Source organism: Strix uralensis, chromosome 3, assembly GCF_047716275.1.
Source record: "Strix uralensis isolate ZFMK-TIS-50842 chromosome 3, bStrUra1, whole genome shotgun sequence".
Taxonomy (NCBI): Eukaryota; Metazoa; Chordata; class Aves; order Strigiformes; family Strigidae; genus Strix; species Strix uralensis.
This window is the reverse complement of record NC_133974.1, coordinates 125082553-125101862: the sequence shown is the minus strand read 5'-3', so window position 1 is coordinate 125101862 and position 19310 is coordinate 125082553. Positions and strand designations below refer to the sequence as shown.

The 19310-nt window shown below is 43.2% G+C and overlaps 1 protein-coding gene across 4 annotated transcripts in view; it reads left to right on the top strand.

The window, feature by feature from the left end:
- The window catches only part of WDPCP (WD repeat containing planar cell polarity effector), a 157312-nt gene that overhangs the window by 135415 nt on the left and 2587 nt on the right, over positions 1 to 19310 (top strand). For 3 of the 4 annotated variants that reach the window (XM_074864905.1, XM_074864906.1, XM_074864907.1), the window contains 3 exons: positions 5675 to 5810; positions 13795 to 13895; positions 15426 to 15454. In XM_074864905.1, the coding sequence (XP_074721006.1) occupies positions 5675 to 5810; positions 13795 to 13895; positions 15426 to 15454 (266 nt within the window). Of the gene's footprint in view, positions 1 to 5674; positions 5811 to 13794; positions 13896 to 15425; positions 15455 to 15514; positions 16752 to 19310 lie in introns of those variants that run through there. The other variant, XM_074864908.1, reaches the window with a different exon arrangement.

Below are 19310 nucleotides of genomic sequence, written 5' to 3'. Positions count from 1 at the left end.
CAAACAATGGGAATGTCTCTGCTCACCAGCAGCTTTTGCCTAGCTTTCCTTTAGAACAGGTATTTCTAGATAGTCACTTAAAATGAAGAAGAAAAAAAAAAAGACAAAACAAAAAGACCTGGTCTAAAGTACCACTTACCAAACAAAGAAAATGCCTAGTCACCAGGAATGCCCTCCCTCCTGTGCCTGCTGTAATTACTGAGCAATAGCGGCCTTAGGTTGCTCATCTTGTGTCTTGGCACTCCAGCTTGTTAACACGCATCGGCAGCCGAGAGGAGAGCTGTTTGCCCGCTGCCAAGATTACAAGGCAAACTTCACATGGTTCAGGAAACCTGATAAAATCTAGAGGTGCAAGATCTCTATTGCTGGGACACTATTCAAGCCTTTGAAGTGAAAGAGCCTGGAAGTGAAGCATATCCTTGGTTACTCAGTCTCTTTTAGCTGGCTATCCATCACAGCTTGGTACTACCGCATCTGGATCACCCTGTAAGACACACCTTTTTTTTTTAATTAAGTAATACTGGCACTGCTAGGGTAGTTCCTAAGGAACCTGATTACTTCGGCTCCAGGGAGATAGAAAATGAACTATTCAGCCTATATAGTGGTTAGCTTAATTTTGTGTATGATTCTAGCAGAGCAAATGAGTAGTAGAGATTGAAATCTCAGCCGGAGCTAGTAAAAACTGGGCATTTCCATTTGCAGAAAGTTTTGAAGCCAAGTTTCACTGCAAGTTGCAGAAGACTGCGAAGTGAAATATAACTGTCTACACTACAGAAAAAAAAAAAAGGGGGGGGGGGTGTTTATAAATGTTAACTACTTCTTTAGTTTTATCACATAACTTATTTTAATTCTTAAATTTCCTGTCACACCCACTGAAACAATTTTGCTGCTGCTAATAGGCCTAATATCCAACTAGTGAAATAATGACATGTTATGCTACCATTAAGGGTTGCTTCTACTTAGTAGTGATTGAAGTGCCTTATCTTCTCAGGTATCAAATTGTTAAATTACAACACAAACGGGAGATATTCTGATTTAATGGACCTTTTCCAGCTCTCTGAACAGTAACAGCTGTTTTCAATGAGTTTTAAAAGTACTATAAAACCAATATTTCAACAATTTATATTTGTCAAATGAAAACATGTCAGCACTGGGAATTAACAAAACAACACAAAAATAATCTAAAAACAAGAAACCATGAAAAACTAGACCAAAAGAAGCAGAGGAGTTTAGAGTTATATTTTTACACACACACAAACAAAGCTGTGTGGTTTCCCTGCAGGAATTTGTTGAAAGTGAACAATTTTATTAGAATCTGTTTATTTAGAAAGACAATTTCAGGAAAACAATTGTAGCCAGAAAAAAAGAGCTGACTGCCCTCAAGTCAGCAATGGAAGTTCCCACTAATTTTGATACCAAAAGAATTTTACCCAAGGCTTTAGAAATACCTTCATGTAGTTTGAGAGAACCTGGGATAGAGTTAAGGTGGAGCAACTTGATAATGCATGAGATCATGCTCAATGTCACACCTCCTGTAGCAGTTATTTGTCTTAAAAAAACCCCAAAACCAAAAACTCACAAAAGCATGAGAGCTTGATTTCAACAGGTCAAAATAAAAATTTAAAATAAATAAATAAATAAAGTTAATGCATAATAAAAGGAGATATGAACTTATTCACATGGAAATATTATTCAGGTTAAAAAGAATTGTTTAAATGCCTAAAAAAAAGTGTGATTGTTTGGGTTATTGCTAAACTGTTTTACAACACTTGCTTTGCTTAACCATTTGCATTTCTTCAGACCCTTGATTTGTTTCTTTCAGAAAAACTCTACTATTTACTTCTCTTTTTATAAAAAAAGAGCAGTATGTCTGAAGTCTGTGTGGTTCATTGGGAGTTCATTGGGCTATATTTGCAACTCCTGAAGCAAAAAAGTGGTATTTTATCTTTAGAAGGAGTTACATTTTTTGAACTTATTGAATTTTTCAAAGATCAGCATGAAGAGTTCTGATTAAATGCTTGCTTCAGCGTTTTAAAGGCTTCTTGTTGCCTTCTGTTGCCTAAGGAGGTCGTACATTACGATTGCTCTGTAAACATCAGATTGTACAGAATTGGCTCTGCATACCGTGCTGGACACACAAAGAAGAAGTCAAATGGCTTATCTCTCACTTATCAACTAGTTTATTTTTCACGCCCAAAAAAGGCTGTATTTTTACAAGAGCAGCTGCTACTTTGTAAATAATTTAATGGCTTCTGTTAAGTAGAGCTGTCAATTTTGCAAACAATATTAAAAGAAGATTTTCATTTTACCATGGGATTGCACGTTTTAAAAGGCATTTTTATCCCTGAAAGTCCAGTGAGGGATACTGCAGAATGGAAATAGCTTCTAATTTGCAGACACAGATCTAAAAGAGAACAGATACGATTAAATAATGACACGTACATGAGCCGGAAAGGCATGAGATCTCATCACCTGCATACGGTGTTCAGAGAGCATCCTGCTCATTAACGTGTAGGAAAACTTTTAGTGGACTTGTAAAGGAATGTATTTGGCTGTTTCAGACAGGCCCTAGATGTAGCAATAGCAGCTATGAGCACATTCTGGAAATGCAGAATGTGCATTGTGAGGTTGCGTGTGTACATTATCCTAATATTGATCATGACAATGGGATTTTGTAGATAAAGATTTTTAGCACGATATAATTCATATTATTGCATCCGATAAGTGACTTAATGATGAAACAACAATGCTAGCCGGGATACCAACTCTCAAGTTTTTAAAATTCAAATTCGGATTCAAATCCCCAGATCCTAACGTGATAAGCAAATACTAAGTTAGAATTAAGAACAGCAAGAGTTTATTGTGCAATAAGCCAAAGGAAGATCCCAGATTACCTGAATATGAAATCTTAGATGCAATTTGTGAGACCTCAATGCCAGCACAAAGTCAAGTCTTTATTAAGCAACAAACCCTAGCCAGAGCCCTCATCTAAATGTGAAGACCACCACCCTCTCCCAGCAATATGGCATTGTTGACAAAATCCTTCCCTTTATAATTAAACGTGGGATGTGTTGCCTCTGGTTTGGGAAGGGCTGTGTTGTTTAAACAGCATTCCTTGCACATTTTTTTCTCCTGCTGTAGCACTTCTCACAGGGAACACAGTCCACTGTCCCACAACAAAAATGTTTATTTCTTTACTCTAGAGCTCATATCTAGTGGTTCTGTGGCTTTGAACCACTCCTGGCATCTGAGCCTATCTAATGTTCTACTGCCACACTGCAGCTGTATACCCAGACTAGAACAGGTTCCATCCTTGTAATTTGAGGTCAGTTTCAGATATTCAATTTAGATATGAAAGTGCAAAGAAATCTATTTGCACTCCCGTAAGAACCCCCCTCATCCCCCAATTTTGACTACAAGTGTGCTTGCATATGACAGACTACTTTGTTTCCCATGAGATTCCTATGGATTCAGTATCATTATTTAACAAGGTGTAGCTGTGCTGCATCCACAGAGCAAAATATCACTCAGTGGCCATGGTTATAATTGCTCATAGCATTCATATATTAGAAATATGCCACATGAGGACTGGATACCTCCAAATTGTAGCCTACTCTACGTTACAAAACTGCTAGGCCCCACCCAGAGCACGTGCGTGAGTTACGCTGGAGTGACTGACATGAGAGGGCTGTGATTTATTCACATCTGGTTCTCAGCAGGTACAAAAAAATGCAAATTAATAGTATGATGAAAAGACATCAAGACAAAGCTGACCCAATCCTATTTTGTTCCCTTTCTCAATACACACTCCTCTCTCAGGGTTTTACATTCTGAAATACCACTGCTCCTTGGAGCTAGGTCAGCCTCAGGAGTGATGTCAAAGTATATTGGTGAAAGTTTGTAACTTTAGGGGGTAAGTTATGTAGGCCTTAGACATTTACTGAGTAGGTGAAAAAAGAAAAAAAAAGAAAAAAAAAAAGATGAGTTACACCAGCTTGACTCACACTATACAACTTAGCTTTGACATTTAGAAAACTAGAAGGTGTAACATTTACCTCCTTAAAAGCCAAGGCCAAGTGAAGAGGGATGCTCTTCAGGACCAAAGACTCAATTCGCAGGTGGAAGCACAGCAGCGAGAGCTGTGTTCCCAAGCAGAGGCTGTCAAAGTTTCTCCCATGAGAGCTCCCATGATTTTGCCTACACACACATCAAGAGGAATTTTAAGCCCTTTCCCAGAGTTCTTCATGCATATCAAAAGCAGTTTCTCCTGCGCCTTTTTAAATTCTTTGTATTGCTCCCCTCCTTCTCTTGGCTGCTCACTCTGCAACAGGTTCCAAGAAGAGATCTCCAGAGAAACCTCTTGCACTTGCCCTTGAGTTGATTTCCTAGACATAGAACCTTGCTCATACACCTTTTTTCTCCCCTCCTTTTTTTCTCTTTGGATTTTTTATTCAAGGTAGAGGAGAGATTACACCAAGGCCAGTTTAGCTCCTTTGTTTATTGTAATGTGGTATGCATGCTTGGAGGTGTGCTGCCCCTGACCGCGTTGGTTGTCTTCAGTGATTCCCCACATTGCTCCTTGTGTGGGAAACAGCAGCACAGGTGGACAATATCAGTTACCTGAGAAAGCCAAATTGGTTGCCACACTTCACCTTCTCTCGCACCGCAGATGCTAATAATAGTTAGGTAGCATGAAGAGTAGAAATAGTCCGCAGCAATCTTATGGCATTGGCTTTTTAGGACTCAGAGATTCAGAAACGCTTACAAGTAGATTTTGCCCTCCTAAGCTGGTGAGCTGGGTCTCCGGCCAAAATGTAAACTAGCAGTATGGCAGCACTCACAAGAGCATTATATTCTTCGCACTGCCCATGGTGTTGCCATGGGTATCGTGCAGATTAGCTTATAGAGGATCTGGGAAGGCAGAGAACAAGGGGAGAAAAACAGGATTAAGAAAGAAAAAATGCAAAAGGGTCTTACAATTTTGAGAAAAATCTTTTAAAGTCTTTATCTGTAACAGGATTTTTTTCTTTAATCCAAACTCTGCTAGCCTGGGGTTTGATTAATTTTTTTTTTTTTTTTAAGTCTCACACCTAGAATATGCAATTCCTCCCCTATATTTTTAAGTGGTTCAGGTATTTTCAAACAGTTTCCTTCCCCAAAGGGCTCAGACTGGAACTTGGGAATTGGGGTCCCCTCCTTCACCCACTTGAAGACTTCAGGTCTTGATTATGAATGAAAATATTTTGAAACAAAGCTAAGGAAAGTCTTCAATTTTAAAGGAAGGAGTTACACATATCCTTGTGGAGGGAACAGTCCAATTGATAAGACTTTGATCGTATGGCAACGGTGAAATACTCACAGGCCTTTGGGAGCCAGCTAGACCTTCTGTAATTGACAATTTAGAGAACACATTTCCTCCTTGCTATCTAAAGCCAACACACGCTCACTCCCTCCCTTCCAAAAACTCTTGGATGTGTTATTGTTGCTGGTTGTTAGCTGCTTGGCCTCCTTTTCAAGGGGAAGAGTCAAGAGTGAAAGCTGTATAAGTGTATGGTTTCCCATTCGATATGATGCATTACAAGAGAGGACACCTCGTTCTTACTGACATCCAAGACAAACAGGAACTTGATCGGTGCTTTTAAATTAAATATCATATCTTGATTCATCTTAACAGAACTTCTGGGGAAGTCAGATGAAGAAGACCCATCTCCCGAAGCTTTCACTGGCCAATCTTCAGAGCATGGAGGAGAGCATGACCTGCCTGCTCCTGGTCCAGCCATCAGACCACCAGCACAGAGCTGCTCCCACAGGTGAGTGACACAGGAAAGGGCACACAGGCAACTTGTGTGTCGATATCAAAGATGTTTCATAAGGCCAAGGAAAATCCTGTATTTTCATAATAGAAAATGAAAGGGAGGGGAGAACAATTAAATAAAATACTTCTGAAATGTATGTTTGATATTCTGAATTTTCCTGACACCCTCAGTTGTCATCTGCATCATGACTGTAAACACAATAAAACATGAAGACACTAAGCAGGAACTAAGAAAAACTTGGAAGCCAGAAGGACGTGGAATGGACGCAAAACAATCTCCAGAAACAGACAGTTTGCAAGCATTTAACGTGCACTAGCAGAACCATTTCCAAATTAAACCATTTGGGCAAATTCATCATTCCTTGATGAATGTACAGAAGGGAGAAATACAGCAATGGAAATCCAGCGAATTAACAGCTACAGGTGATAAACAGAACTTTTAACAACCTAACATGATCTTCACAGATTTCTGTAAACTCATCACTAGCCTGTGATCAAAATCCCTGGGACGATCTTTAAGAGTACCCTTCTTCCAAAGCTGATTAAAAACTAGAATTTACCTATTATGAGAGAAACAACAGGTCTGATGATTGTGGGGGTTTTTTTTTTGAACACTTCTGTTGCTAGCAAACCAGTACACCACCTTGCAACAGATAGGAAATCAGAATGAAACAGCTCTTCTGCAAAGATTAAGAAAGCATTTATTTCTCCTTTTTCTTCATCGTTCTTGATAGAAAAACAACAATTATTTGTTACCAGTAAGTATATAGATGCACTTGTTTTAATTTTCTATGCCTACTCTACGTAGGAACATTTTTAGTAAATCTAGTGCGAGTACAACGTTGAACTACCACATTGACAAATCATCCTAACCATTTGTATATAACTGTGCTGAACACTCCTCATGTGGGCAGGAAACACATTTCTTTCTCCTTCTGGAAATCTCTATATTACCTACTTTTCTGTCTTTCCTCACATGAAGGGATTGAGCTTTTGCAGTATTAGATGTAATATCCATTATACCAGCTGCACACCACTAGTGAAATATTTATTTTATGCATAGCCTACAACTTTTAGGATACAGAGCAGTCTAAAGCTTTCAGAGATATCTAAGCGGTTTGGAGATGGGCCTGCTTTTAAAAATCTAGTGCATAATTATTCTGTCTTAACTTTTGGGATGGATGTAGCACCATATTGATACAGGCCAGAAAGATCATGCTGGAGACTCTATTGACTACAGAGGACTTTCCAAGCACTCCAATAAAAAGAGCTACTTTAACAGAGCACTAGAGCAGAGACTAATCCCAACATGCCTCTGATGCCAAGGTATAAACATGCTACCCTCCCTTCAGCTCACCTTTTCCCTTTCGGAGGTTGCTGTGACTCACACATCTCTGGCAGTCCCGCATCTGCCTTCATCAGGCGTCCTGGGAGAGAGATTACAGAGTTCAACTTTACTCCTACTCCCAGGCTCCTTGGCTTGACCACGTTCACCTGCACCTGCCCAGGTGGGTCACCAAAAGCTGCTGAGCCTCACAAGTGGCTCCTTGCAATCGCTGGAGCTGCATAAACTGCTGGGATTTCCCAAGGCTTTTGTTTGCCTCTTGCCAGTCTGGTGAATATAAAGCAAGCTCCCCACCCACACGACCAGCTCCTCCATCTGCTGACACCCAGAGCTTGCAGCTGACCTCCCCCAGGAGACACTAGAGTTTTTGGTTGCCTCTTGCAGAGCTGTGAAAGAAAACTTCTCACAGCTCCTCTGGCTGACCACAGTCGTTTGAAGCCTGCCAACACGAATTTGAGTTTTAAAGGCACTCCCTGTGAAAATGCCAACTGGCTAGGAAGGTTCACCTGCTGAGGCACAGGTGACTCCAACAACCTCTTCTCTGTGCTTAAAAAAACCCACAGATGGTTACAAGCATGTAACTGTAGCTTGTGTTTTGCCTCCAGTTTCACAGAGTTTGTTTTCTGTAATACATCTGCTGCCAAGTCTGCATCAAACTTCTTCATGTGAAGAAATTTGTACAAAGAAAGGAAGGTTTTGAGTGTTAGAAGCCTACATAAATAGGCACGTTCTCAGCTCTGCAGTCATTGTGATGTTTCATCTCTCTGGCCAAGATACTCCAGCATCACTAGAGATTTGGCTGCCTAATTTGAGACATCAGCAGAGGACACAGTTTATAATGTGTAAATGGTTATGCAGCACTTGAGGAAATTTCTTTAAATTGATCCAACATGTGAACATAAAATTAAATCGTATTTGCCTTCTGCTGCCTCAGTGATTCCACTCAAAAACTGACAACAGCAATGCCTTACTAAAACGCAGTGAAGTTCATGAAATTGCAGCTGTATAGTTCTTGCAGCTGAGCAACCGATTTCCCACATCACAAATTCATATCTGACATTTCCACTGTCCACTTCTTTCCAGCCTCCAACCACTACCTGCAGTTTCAAAATCAATAATCAGGACACATTCTCTCTCCTGTAAAGGCCCTTCGTCGTTCGTTAGCTTGGTAATTTTTTGTTTCATTATTGACTTTCTCCATTTCTCATGCTGTTTAACGCTAGTCTTCAGTGTTTATATATTCTGCTCACCAGTGAGATAAATGTACATGCTGAATAAATTTCCTATTTACTTCTGAAGCCTTTCCCCTCAAGAAAAGCAAAATAGGAAAATTCCATTTTTGTAATAGATTTACTACTATTCTGCTCTGTTCCCTAACCCCACGCACAATACAGCCTTCTGTCTTGGCCAAGTCACTTCAGCCACACTTTATATATATTACTGTAGGCAACTTGTTGATTTACCTCCTCAGCATCATTTAAAACCTTGAGATGCTGTCTCTGAGGACTTGATTTATAGTCTGATGAGCTAGGTTAGTCTTTAGCTTTTGTTTGCTGCATCCCCTGCATGCTGGCATACCATGACTTCCTACAGCAAATATCCTTTCTGGTGATGTGACAAGAGTCAGCTCAGATCTTGACTCCTGAGCATTGCTCCAAGTTTAATGTGAGTTTAATGGTCTTTTTGACCTTCTGGATGCTCGCCAGTGCTGACAGTTCATTTTTGTTGTTATCCAGTACAAGTTCCTTTTGGGTCACAGATCTGAGCTAAAGCAACGTTAAAGTTGGATCTAACTGAATCTGCTTTGAGAAGAGCATTGGGTGAGATCATCTCCAGAGCTCCCTTCCAAACTAGAATCAATCTGTTCTTTGCAAGTTGAGCGTCAGTGTTTAGTGTCATTAATCTTGCAATAAAAACCCCACAACCGCATCTGTACAAGCTACTCGTCAGTCACACAAAGACAGTATGGCCTACATGAATTCAGGTACTACCAGGTTCTGCTGTCTTCTGGGTAGCAGTGGTTCCCCTAATCTCTGTAAGACACCACGATGGGACTTCGCAGATGTTCAAACAAGAGTACTCAACAGCTGCTCTTTCTTGTTTCCCAGAGTCTTTTGTTGTCTGCCTTGGCTTGACATCTTTGTACCAGCTGGTTGCACCAAACACATGAAATCAATTGACCTACATTACTGCATTGCTAACACTACCACCCCTGTCAGACCCAGATACTGTCCCAAATCTGTATCTTACCCAAGTTTCTGGAAGCTCATCTCTAGCACATACTTGGACTTCTTTCTTTCTTGTATTTCAGCTTTGACAGAACCTTTGTTTTGGGACAGCTGAGACACATCTCATGAATTACACTAGGCAGAAGCCTTGGGCAAGGGCCCTGTGAAGACTAGCAGAAGACATTTCTGTTTAACTTACTTAATCAACCTTGTTACTGACGCCCTTCAGGGAGCCTGACATCTGCATATGTGTAGCAGAAGCCCAGTTTTCAGGCTGCATGATTAACAAATCACTTCAATTAACTCTTCACATCATCATCTCCTTTGCCTAACAAGGAAAGCTGTAGCCTGGGACAAAAAAGGCTGGAACCAAAATAATAATTCATAACATAGTCTCAAGGGTTTATTTCTTTGAGAACTTATTCTAGGCAAAGTCTGGCTTCTCTTCTTGCCTTGACAGTCAGAAAGCACAGAACTTAGTTTGAGACTGAAGTGTGTTTTACAGACAGAGAAAATTAGCTTAGCTCCATGACATTTTATGAAAGTAGCAATAGTGTTGCTGTCAGCAGAGAACTGTAGTCAACTTTCTCAGCTGTGAACACACACACACACACACACACACACACACACACACACACGCAGAGTAAGTTATGGGCAATAAAGATTTCCGGACAACACTCCAGATAGAGGCATTTTATTTGCTGCATTTCTTTCGCTCTAACATGAACGGGACAGTTAAATACCACCAACAATGTACAGTCCAGTGAATAATTTTACAAGACAAAGCTCTCATCTCTGGCTTACATTTGCCACTGACCATTGCCATTCTCTCCTTCCAAGTGTCAGATATGTTATAGCCTAGCAGTTCTTTTCCTCTCATTATTCTTGTTATCCATTTATGGAAACATTTTGATCAGCATAACCCTTTTGCTGCCTGTAAATGAGGGAAATATTTTCAGAAGGTATGGATGCTGTTGTTCAGAGGACCAAGGTAGCATACTGATCCTCTCGGCAATGTGTTAAAGGAACTGACTGACTCCCTGTGGGGCAGCTTATTTTTGGATGAGTCAACTAGTGAGTGCCTGTGACCGTGCCAGAGTTCAGCACATAAGAGTCAGCACAGAGCTATGGCTGCACTCACTTCTCTGCCATTGGCATTGGTAACCGCGGTGCGGGTTTCCTCCCCATCAGTGTGTCATTCTGTTTCCTTACCATAATGCATTGTGGGTTTAAATATCTTGCATTTGTTGGTAGTGTCAGGAGGTGTGTGAAGCTGGGTTGGAGTGTTTTTTTAGCTTATTATCCATCTACCTTGTCCCCATCCCCCAAACCAGAACTACTCCTATTTTAATTAGTATATCTCTTATTTTAATACAAGTGATGAAGATAGAAGGCAAAAAAAAATCATCACAGTGATTTCTTTCCTGTTGCTTATGTACTTAAAAACACACATACTTATACTTCTCTACAAGGTTTTTATTTAAGCTCAGAAGCAAATTTGTATATTTTGAATCTGTAGCATCACCGATCAAACCTCAGGAAGCGTTAAGAGAAAATTGCATGAGTCTTTCATATCTGTATATGTTCATTATTAAATCAGCATAAAGAGAGAGAGAGAATTAGAGTTATCCCACTGCATCCCCTTTTGTGTGTCATGTAAAAACCCATCAAATGGATTTCTTACTCTTACTCCTCTGTTTTGTGCCATTAAACAAAATAAACATTCATTACCGTTACGGCACTTCTGTTTGTTCCTTCACCATCAGTTATCTTTTTCAAAAATCCTCTTTAACCAGGAAGCAAACCTGGTCTTAAAATAGCAGGAATATAGGCTGAGAAATACAGTCTGCCACGGGTCCAGGCGTAATCCTACAAGCTGCTCTATCTGTACTAGCAATTTTCAGTTCCAAAGTAACTATTAAGAGGCGTGCTGTGGGGATGTGGCAATGTGGTGTAGGAAACTCATCACGGAAGTGGGATCCAACAGCTCAGCAGTGCTAATCCTGCCCAGTTGCTGCAGCCTCCCTTCTCATTCTTTGCCAGCGCTCAGCCCCGGTGAAGGCAACAGGAGCTTCACGTGCATCGAGAACACAACAGCGGGCAAATATGTGTGGCTCTGTACAAACCTGCACTCTCAACTTCTGCATCTGTAAAACTGAGCTAATAGGTTACCGTTCAAAGAAGTGTTGGGCAAATTAATTAGTCAGTGTGCGTACAGCACCTTGAAAATACGAAATTAACTCTTATTAGCCCGTAAGTACTTGAGATGCATCGAGGTGCGCTCTATGGCCTCTTGATTCCAGACAAAGGTCCTCTTGATTAAATTAGATTGCTAACGTATTAACGCGTTAGCACACTTGAAGAAAGAAAAGTTTGAAAAAGCAACTTGGCTTCATCACATGAGCAGCATGTATACTTAATGGAAATTTTTCCAGCATTCACAAAACAAAGAAAAATCAATAAAATGTCTGCCAACTGTTCCACTGAAAACATTTTATAATCTATAGCACTGAGAATCCTGAGCCAAGATAAACCAGCATTGCTGATAGAAAATACTGACAATTATTTTACATTGATTCAACTTGGCCCAGCCCAGACTGACCTTGTTTATTCATCTCAGTCTCTTAATTCATATTAACTTGGCATTAAAATGGGACATGTGGCATGTGGGCTGAAGACCCATTTCTGTATCTTAGACTCAGATAAATGTAGCGCATTGAGTACTTCCAGTGCCTTGAGCTCTTAGGTAGATTTATATGCATTAGACAGAACTGGTTAAGTTCCTTTTATCCCCGCTGGGCTTTTCATGTTTGTTGACTGTAAAACTAGAAGCTCAGTAGAGGTAACATCTTCTTCTAAGCCTTCGGATATACATGAAATCCCCCCAGTACTGGTCAATTTTAAAGACATGTCCAAAGAGGATGGAGGGTTTTAAGCTCTTTTAAAACATAAAAATAGAAGGGTTATGGCAATTTGGCTGCCAAAAAAGCAATTTGCAGGTCTCGGCAGAATCCGAGGCTGTGTGTAAGAAAGCTGATCAAGACACTACAGAGGAGATAATGGGCTTGAAGAGCAGAAGAATCCCTCCATTTTTGCAGCTGGCATAATCTGGCCTCCAATGAAGTTTGTTAGTTTCTTTTGCTGAACCAATAAAGCTTAGCGTGATGGGAGAGTTGCATTACTGCAGCTTAAAAATGTTTCAGGGAAGCTGATGAGGAGAGTTGCTTGTAGTTGCTTTACAGATGCCTAGCTGCTTGCATAGCTATCGCCCAACTGGTAGTGTGAAGACAAAGGTACAGGGAAAACCTGAGCTTTTTCTTTAATTATGTTCTTGTCAGTAATAAAGGGCTTTTTATACCTGGAATGTATTATTTATATTAGCAAAGCCTAGTGAGATTTCTCACTGTGGCAGTTAACAAATTGGGTGACACACAGAAATGCTCACATTTTCACAACTACGCTGCTGTCATGTCTAAAGCCACCCTCGAGTAAAACACTACTTAAGTCAAACATGACTATGTCCACAGAGGAGGAAAAACCACCCAAATGAGGAGAATCTCCCCTAGAAGGGATCCCAGCTGACATGACATGAGAGGTTTAGTTTATTTTCTCTATTCGTCTCGTTCTTGCCGAAGGCAACGCTTCCTTGGACTTTGCCAGGCACTTGGTAGTTTGCGGATGGCAGGATTAGTGGCGAGTCAGCAAGCCAAGATAGCACAAGATGACCTCCAAATTTCCAGTTCCACTGCTTTGGGAATGGATTGCCTTTCCATACGCCTACGTAAGCAGAGATTAATGTTGAGTGAAGAAACTGAGACTAACAAAACCAAAAAAAAAAGAAAAAAAATCCATCTGCAAATCCATCTGCAAATCCATCTGTATTTTCCATAGAACATAACTGGTGTTTTCCTCCCTGCAGCTCCTTCACAACTTGGATTTCAGTGATGGAAGTGGTGTGGGGACAGGGTTTAACTGCAAAAATCACAGAAAATCAGCGCTGCCTTTTGGGTCCGACATCCTCCTCTCCCAGTATCTGCCTGACTCCCTCCGTGCAGGGCTGCAGCAGAGCCAGGCGCCTGCTACGTGTGCTGCACATCCCCAGTCTGTCCTGCTTAACAAAACTTTAATCGTTAAAAAAAACACCAGCTTTACACCGTGTTTAGAATGACAGGATGGTGCTGGAGCGACTGCACAGCCAAATGAGTGATCCTAGTGACGCTCAGTCAACAAACGTACTGACATCTGATAAAAAAGAGCTACAGCTTGTAGCCAGGGAATTACACAGGCTGCTGTGTATTTGAAAAGATAGAAAACAAATGAAACAGCTTTGCTGTGCTATGTAGTGTCTCCCCAGCTCTTCAGTCCTTGCTCCCTCCTCTCCTATCACTTCTGTTTTGTTTTCAAAGACCCAGCAGCCACAGACAGGCAGAGGACACCGAGCATAAGCCTGGAGTGGATGGCCACGCCACATCCCTGGTGGGGAAACCCTTTTCCAGCAGCCAAGAAGGTAAGCAAACGAGTCTCTTTCTTTCAAATATGCACAAGGGGATGAAGCTAGAAACAATGGTGATTGATATCTTGAAAAATAACTTGGTTCTAGGAAGAAAAATAAGGCAGTGGCATCGCAGCATGAGCTTGGTTTGTATATACCTAGCAGGGGGAGGTGTGAGGACTTGGCTCTCGCAACATAGAATAAATCAAGTGATCATATGAATTTCCTTATCGTGCAGCTCTACTCACAATTTAACAAAGACAGGCAAAGTGTTTATTAGTTTTGGTTGTTGTTGCTCTGTTATTTGGTGTGCAGTGGCCAGCAGCAGAGCCTCACCAGTTACATGGCTTGTGAAGCAGTGTTTTACACTACTTCTGCAGGGAGTTCTGGACTAAATGGACATCTGTCTTGCTTCAGCAGTGTTTGGTATCTCCATCATAGCAGAGTAAAAGTAGTGCAACAGTATACTAGAGGAGTAGCGCAGCATGAGAAAGTCATGATTAAAGAGTCATCCTGTAAAGTCAGCCAGGCAGGGATATGTAAGAGTATTTGCACAAGGGGTGAGACAAGGATTTTTATCTTCTGCCTTGTCCGGGTGTCCCATCACTATACTGACAGGTATGTAGGAACTGAGCCAGTCTCCAGGCACACTGACACGGAAAGTGAAGGCGTAACCGCGGTTCCTATAGACACAACTGAAATCGATAGTATCAAACAAGCCAGCTAAGGGTGCGCTTCCATGTTACAGTGAAGCTGAACTAGCAGCTTGCCACCACCGAAGCGGGAAGGTCCTGCTTCCCCCTCACCGTCTTCTTCCGCCCACGTTCACAGGATCACACCAAGGGCCACCAGCATATTTACCCAACCCCCCCCAAAAAGATTAATTTTCTTTCCTGTGGGCTTTTGTCCATTCCCTGAACCAAACTGCCTTGCCTGGGGATCAGAGGACACCACAGAGAGCACCAAGTAAGGGGCAGAAGCACATTGCCTGCAGCAGGATGTCTTTTTGATGTTGGCAGCTGTTAATTCAGCTCAAGCTGTAACACGAGCCTCATCCTCAAGCACCTCCACAGCAACCTGACAGCACACGGGCTGCAAAACCCTCTTGAGACACAGGACGAGCATTCAGGCAGGCAGCCCGTACTGAGCTCCACCACCCTACAGCTACCCCGCTACAGGTAGAGGTGTGCTACAGCCATGGCTCTGTCCCAGCGTGTGCATCCCACTCCTGCAACAGCTCCCCGCCGAGTTGGGACAATGTGGGAACCCTGATCCATCGCTGGCCTCGTGTCTCCACACTGCCCTGTCTGTAAAAATCACGGTTGCTTTAACCTGGTGTAGTGTTTGATGGAATATATGTATCCTACATGTATAGACTTGTATAAGTGAGACCTTAAATATTTTAATTCATCCATTGAATAACAGGATATAAAATAGCTGTGTCCTATCAAAAAAGTGAGTTACCTAATACCGTACTCTTGTTTGGGTTTTTCAGTGAGTTAAACAGAATGTAAATAACATGGTGATCTTTTTTTTTTTTTGAAGGAAATTTGAGAGCAGTTCCTTCAGAGCAGGTAACACATTTCTGATTTATTTTTTTATTTCTGCTTATTATTATTTACTCTATTTTGCAGCTTCCTGAAACTCCCTGAGCCTGTCCCTGCAAGCTGTCTGCCTGCAGGGCTCTCACTGAAATTGGTAGAAATGCTCCTATACCACGCTGCTAGAGTGGGGCTTCATCTGCGGCTTTGAATTGAGCACAGTGCATAAAAGTCGAAAATTATTATTATCCGATGCCTGTTGGATAGGACCTAAGAAAGAACTTATTGTCCTCCATCCGTGTTCATCTTACAGGAACTAGCCAGCGCTCGTATTGGCGCTTTCAAGAGCGAGACCACAGTAAAGAGGAGTGAAATACTACCCTATGGTTTCATGATCGCTTTAAGCTGATTTAACTGCAAGGTGCTGCCAAAAAAGGTGGACCATCCCTTCCCCCACCGTCAGCCTCCAGTCTTATGTCCTCCTCCCTCTCCCACGCTGGCTCGGGCACTTGCGCGCTTCCAGCCCACGAGAAGCTCACTGGGGCAGGAGAGGAGGAGAAGACCTCCATGTGGGCAGGGAGACCCTACCCTGTCCCCCAGATCCTTCAGCTACCCCCATGTCCCATGGGGACATTCCCTCCTGGCCTTATTTGGTGCCCCAGGTTGTTGGGTGTCGGTGGGGGTGCATATAGAAACATACATAGGGCAATCCTGTCTCCAGAGCTGGTGAGTCAGCAGCATGCAGCACCAACGCACTCCTTCAGTTCCACTTTAAAGGAAAAAATAAGATCAATAAAATAAAATAAAATAATAAAATAAAATAATAAAATAAAATAAAAGCTGTCTCACAGCAGCGTGGATGAAGGCACAAGAGTGACTGTATTTTAGCCTCCTCCCAATTACAGTTCTTGTTGAAACTTTTATTTTGAGGCTGAAGTATTCAATGTTTGGCCTCAGTACAAACAGATCATTATTAAAAAAAAAAAAAAAAAAAAAGAAAGGAAACGCTTCAACCTCCCAGCGGAGCAGGATGGCACTTATTTATTTCTTTCATTACAAAACCAGCCCGTGCCAAGTAAAATCGTGCTCTAAGAGCTGTTCTACCAGTCCCGAAGCACTGGAGAACAACACGGGCCAGCCCCACCTCTGCAGCCTCCTGCGGGCCCCTGCACATTTTCACTGGGTGGAGGACAGGGAAATGCTGGGAAGCAGGTGACAGAGTTCGCCGCACTAGGGTCGCACTGGTGGCAAGTCCCTGTAGTCAAAGGATGTCCCCGGTGGCTCTTTTGATGGTTTGGTGGCCTCAGGATACGAAGTCAAGTAAAATATAGCAGCGGCGACGGTCTGGAGACATTGGTGGGATTTCTGGGTTTGGAGCTGGGTTATCCAGCAGTTAACTGCTGCTTCTCTGAGCTGCATGGAAGATGCTCCTTGCCCTCACGTAAGCAGCTGAATTAATAAACTGAGAAGTTCACCTGAAAGCTCTGGACTATCACAATAAAATCCGCGAGTGCAAACGTGCAGACTGTATAATGAGAGTGATACAAAGAAGAAAGCTTTACTGTCACATCGTTAAGGACTTACACAAGGGAGCAGTTAAGGCATCCTTTGGTTCCAAAAAGTTACTGTAGCTGAGCGGGCACCATTGCTAGAAGCTGGTGGGTCAAAGTGTGACCTCTGTGACCCTGGTGGAGGTGCCCCAATTTCACCACCCATTGCCGAGCTGCTTGTGCACAGGAAAATGGGGCACCTCCAGCCTTGCTGAGCCGCTCTGTTTCTCACAGGACTGAGGGAAGGGAGGCAGCAGCTCTGATGAGCGCTTGGGCTGCGGAGGGAAATGACTTGCTGGGTAAGGGGGAACCTGTTGTGCACACCAGGGTTTTCAGAGTAGAAAAGCCATCCACACAACACTGACTTTGCACTTCTGGGAGTACGTTTCCAACACCGTTCTGTCCTGACTTTTAATGGCGTCTGGAAATTCAGAAGTCTTGCAGCAGTTGGGTACCAATGCAGGAACCAACACCCAGCAAATCAGAGCAGCTTCTTCTAGCTGGACCAACCTCTGGCTTTAGTTCAACCCATCCCAAATCCAACCCAAACCCAGCTCTACACCTGGGCACCACCACCAGCCTGCTGCATCGGTGCCAGCATCCAATGGCCAGCCTGTCCGCGAGGTCCCATTTTCACCCTCCTGCTGCCGTGGGCTGGCGCGCCTCCACCACCGCTTCCCGCACGTTGCTTCAGAGGGAACCCTCACAATACCGGGCTCGGTGCCACACAAGGGGAGCACACCCAAAACCCAGCCCTTCTTGCACAGTCAATTCTGCAGGAAGAGCTCTGCAGTTGCAAGCAGAGGATTTGTTTTGCCCCCCATCACCAGTTTGCTGGCAAAAGTCTGGAGCCAGCAGTTACCTATCTCCAGTGGAAATGGCCGTGGAGGCCTCAGTGGGGACGTAGCCGACACAGGCCCTATCTTTTGTACGTGCCTCATACCGCGTGTCTTCCTCCCTTGTTGCCGCTCTCAGCTATGAGGAAGCTTCTCCTCCCTGAAACTGTAAGGATCACGCAACAAACTGTTCCCAGTCGCCCGCCAGAGCAGCTGGCTGTCACACAGCCAAACAACACTCAAGCAGGTGAACAAGGTCTGTTTTCTAGAGGAAAGCATTAGCCCTACAGCACACAAGAGGTGGCTCAGAGGCAAGGCTGTGCTACCGCAGGGGCTGCCTGCGTGCCCCCCAGCAGTGCCGGTGGCTTTGCACTGCCCAGGGGCACCTATGTCCCTGCCATAGCCCCTTGGTGCATGGGGGATGATGGGCAAGGCTGCCGCGGCGGTCTCAGCTTGCACGTAGGATAAATGCAGACCACGTGGCTTTGTCAAGCTGGTTTTGGACCAGAGGATCCCATCACCGGGGACGAAGGTGGGGACAGCAGAAGCAGTTGCCAGAGGAGTGAGGATAAGCTGGAGCTTTTCTTGCACTGTGCATGTCTTGGTTGGGTACAGCTCTTCAAGCAGCAGGGACGAAGCAAACGAAAAGTGAGCATCCCATCCACAATATTTGGTGGGGTCAGGATTTGGTGTTTATGTTCAGTCCTGTCTTCCAGGAAAGGCTGGAGATGGGATGGGAGTAACATCCAGGGCCGTGCTGCTCAAGACCCAGCCTACTCTTGCTGCTTTGAGCAGGGTGATCTCCAGAGGTCCTTCCTGGTCTGCGTTATGCTGGGATTTGATAATCTTGAGCAAACTATGTAGGCTGGTTCAAAGAGTCTCCATTTAGCAGCACCCAGCCTTAGATAAGCAAAACTAAACCTCCAAACACCCTGGTCACCAATGTTGGTGCAAACAAGACCCTTTGGAAAATGTAAATCTCAACTGCTCTGTTGTTTCTGGACTGGAGACTGATCTTATTTATGGCAGTTTGAGACACTGAAGCCAATGGTGCCTTATGGCTACCAAATGGTTGTTTTACTATATTATCACTCAGCTAAATACCTATCAGCCGGAAAGGTTTTAGATGATGCTAGGGGAAACAAGGCATTTCCAGTGAAAGGGAGCAGTACCTATGGATCCTAACAACAGGCTTGTCCTTCCACACAGCCATTCCTACAGCCTGGAACCAGGCAGTCTCTGCCTGAAAAAACAGGTGTTCAAATAACTCCCCATGGCTCCTTCCTTTATTCCTCCCTCTCCCACTCTCGTCCTTTCCCACCTTCGTTGTGCCCTTGACACTAATCCCCAGGAGAAGAAGCCTAACCTCCTGGGAGCAATATGGCAGTGCGAGGAAGAGGTTTCTCTGTATTTCCTGCTCCAGGAGACTAAAGGGATCCTCTGTTCTGGCTCAGACCTGGGGAGACCGAGCAAACCACTGCCTCCATCCTGCTATCCCTGCAG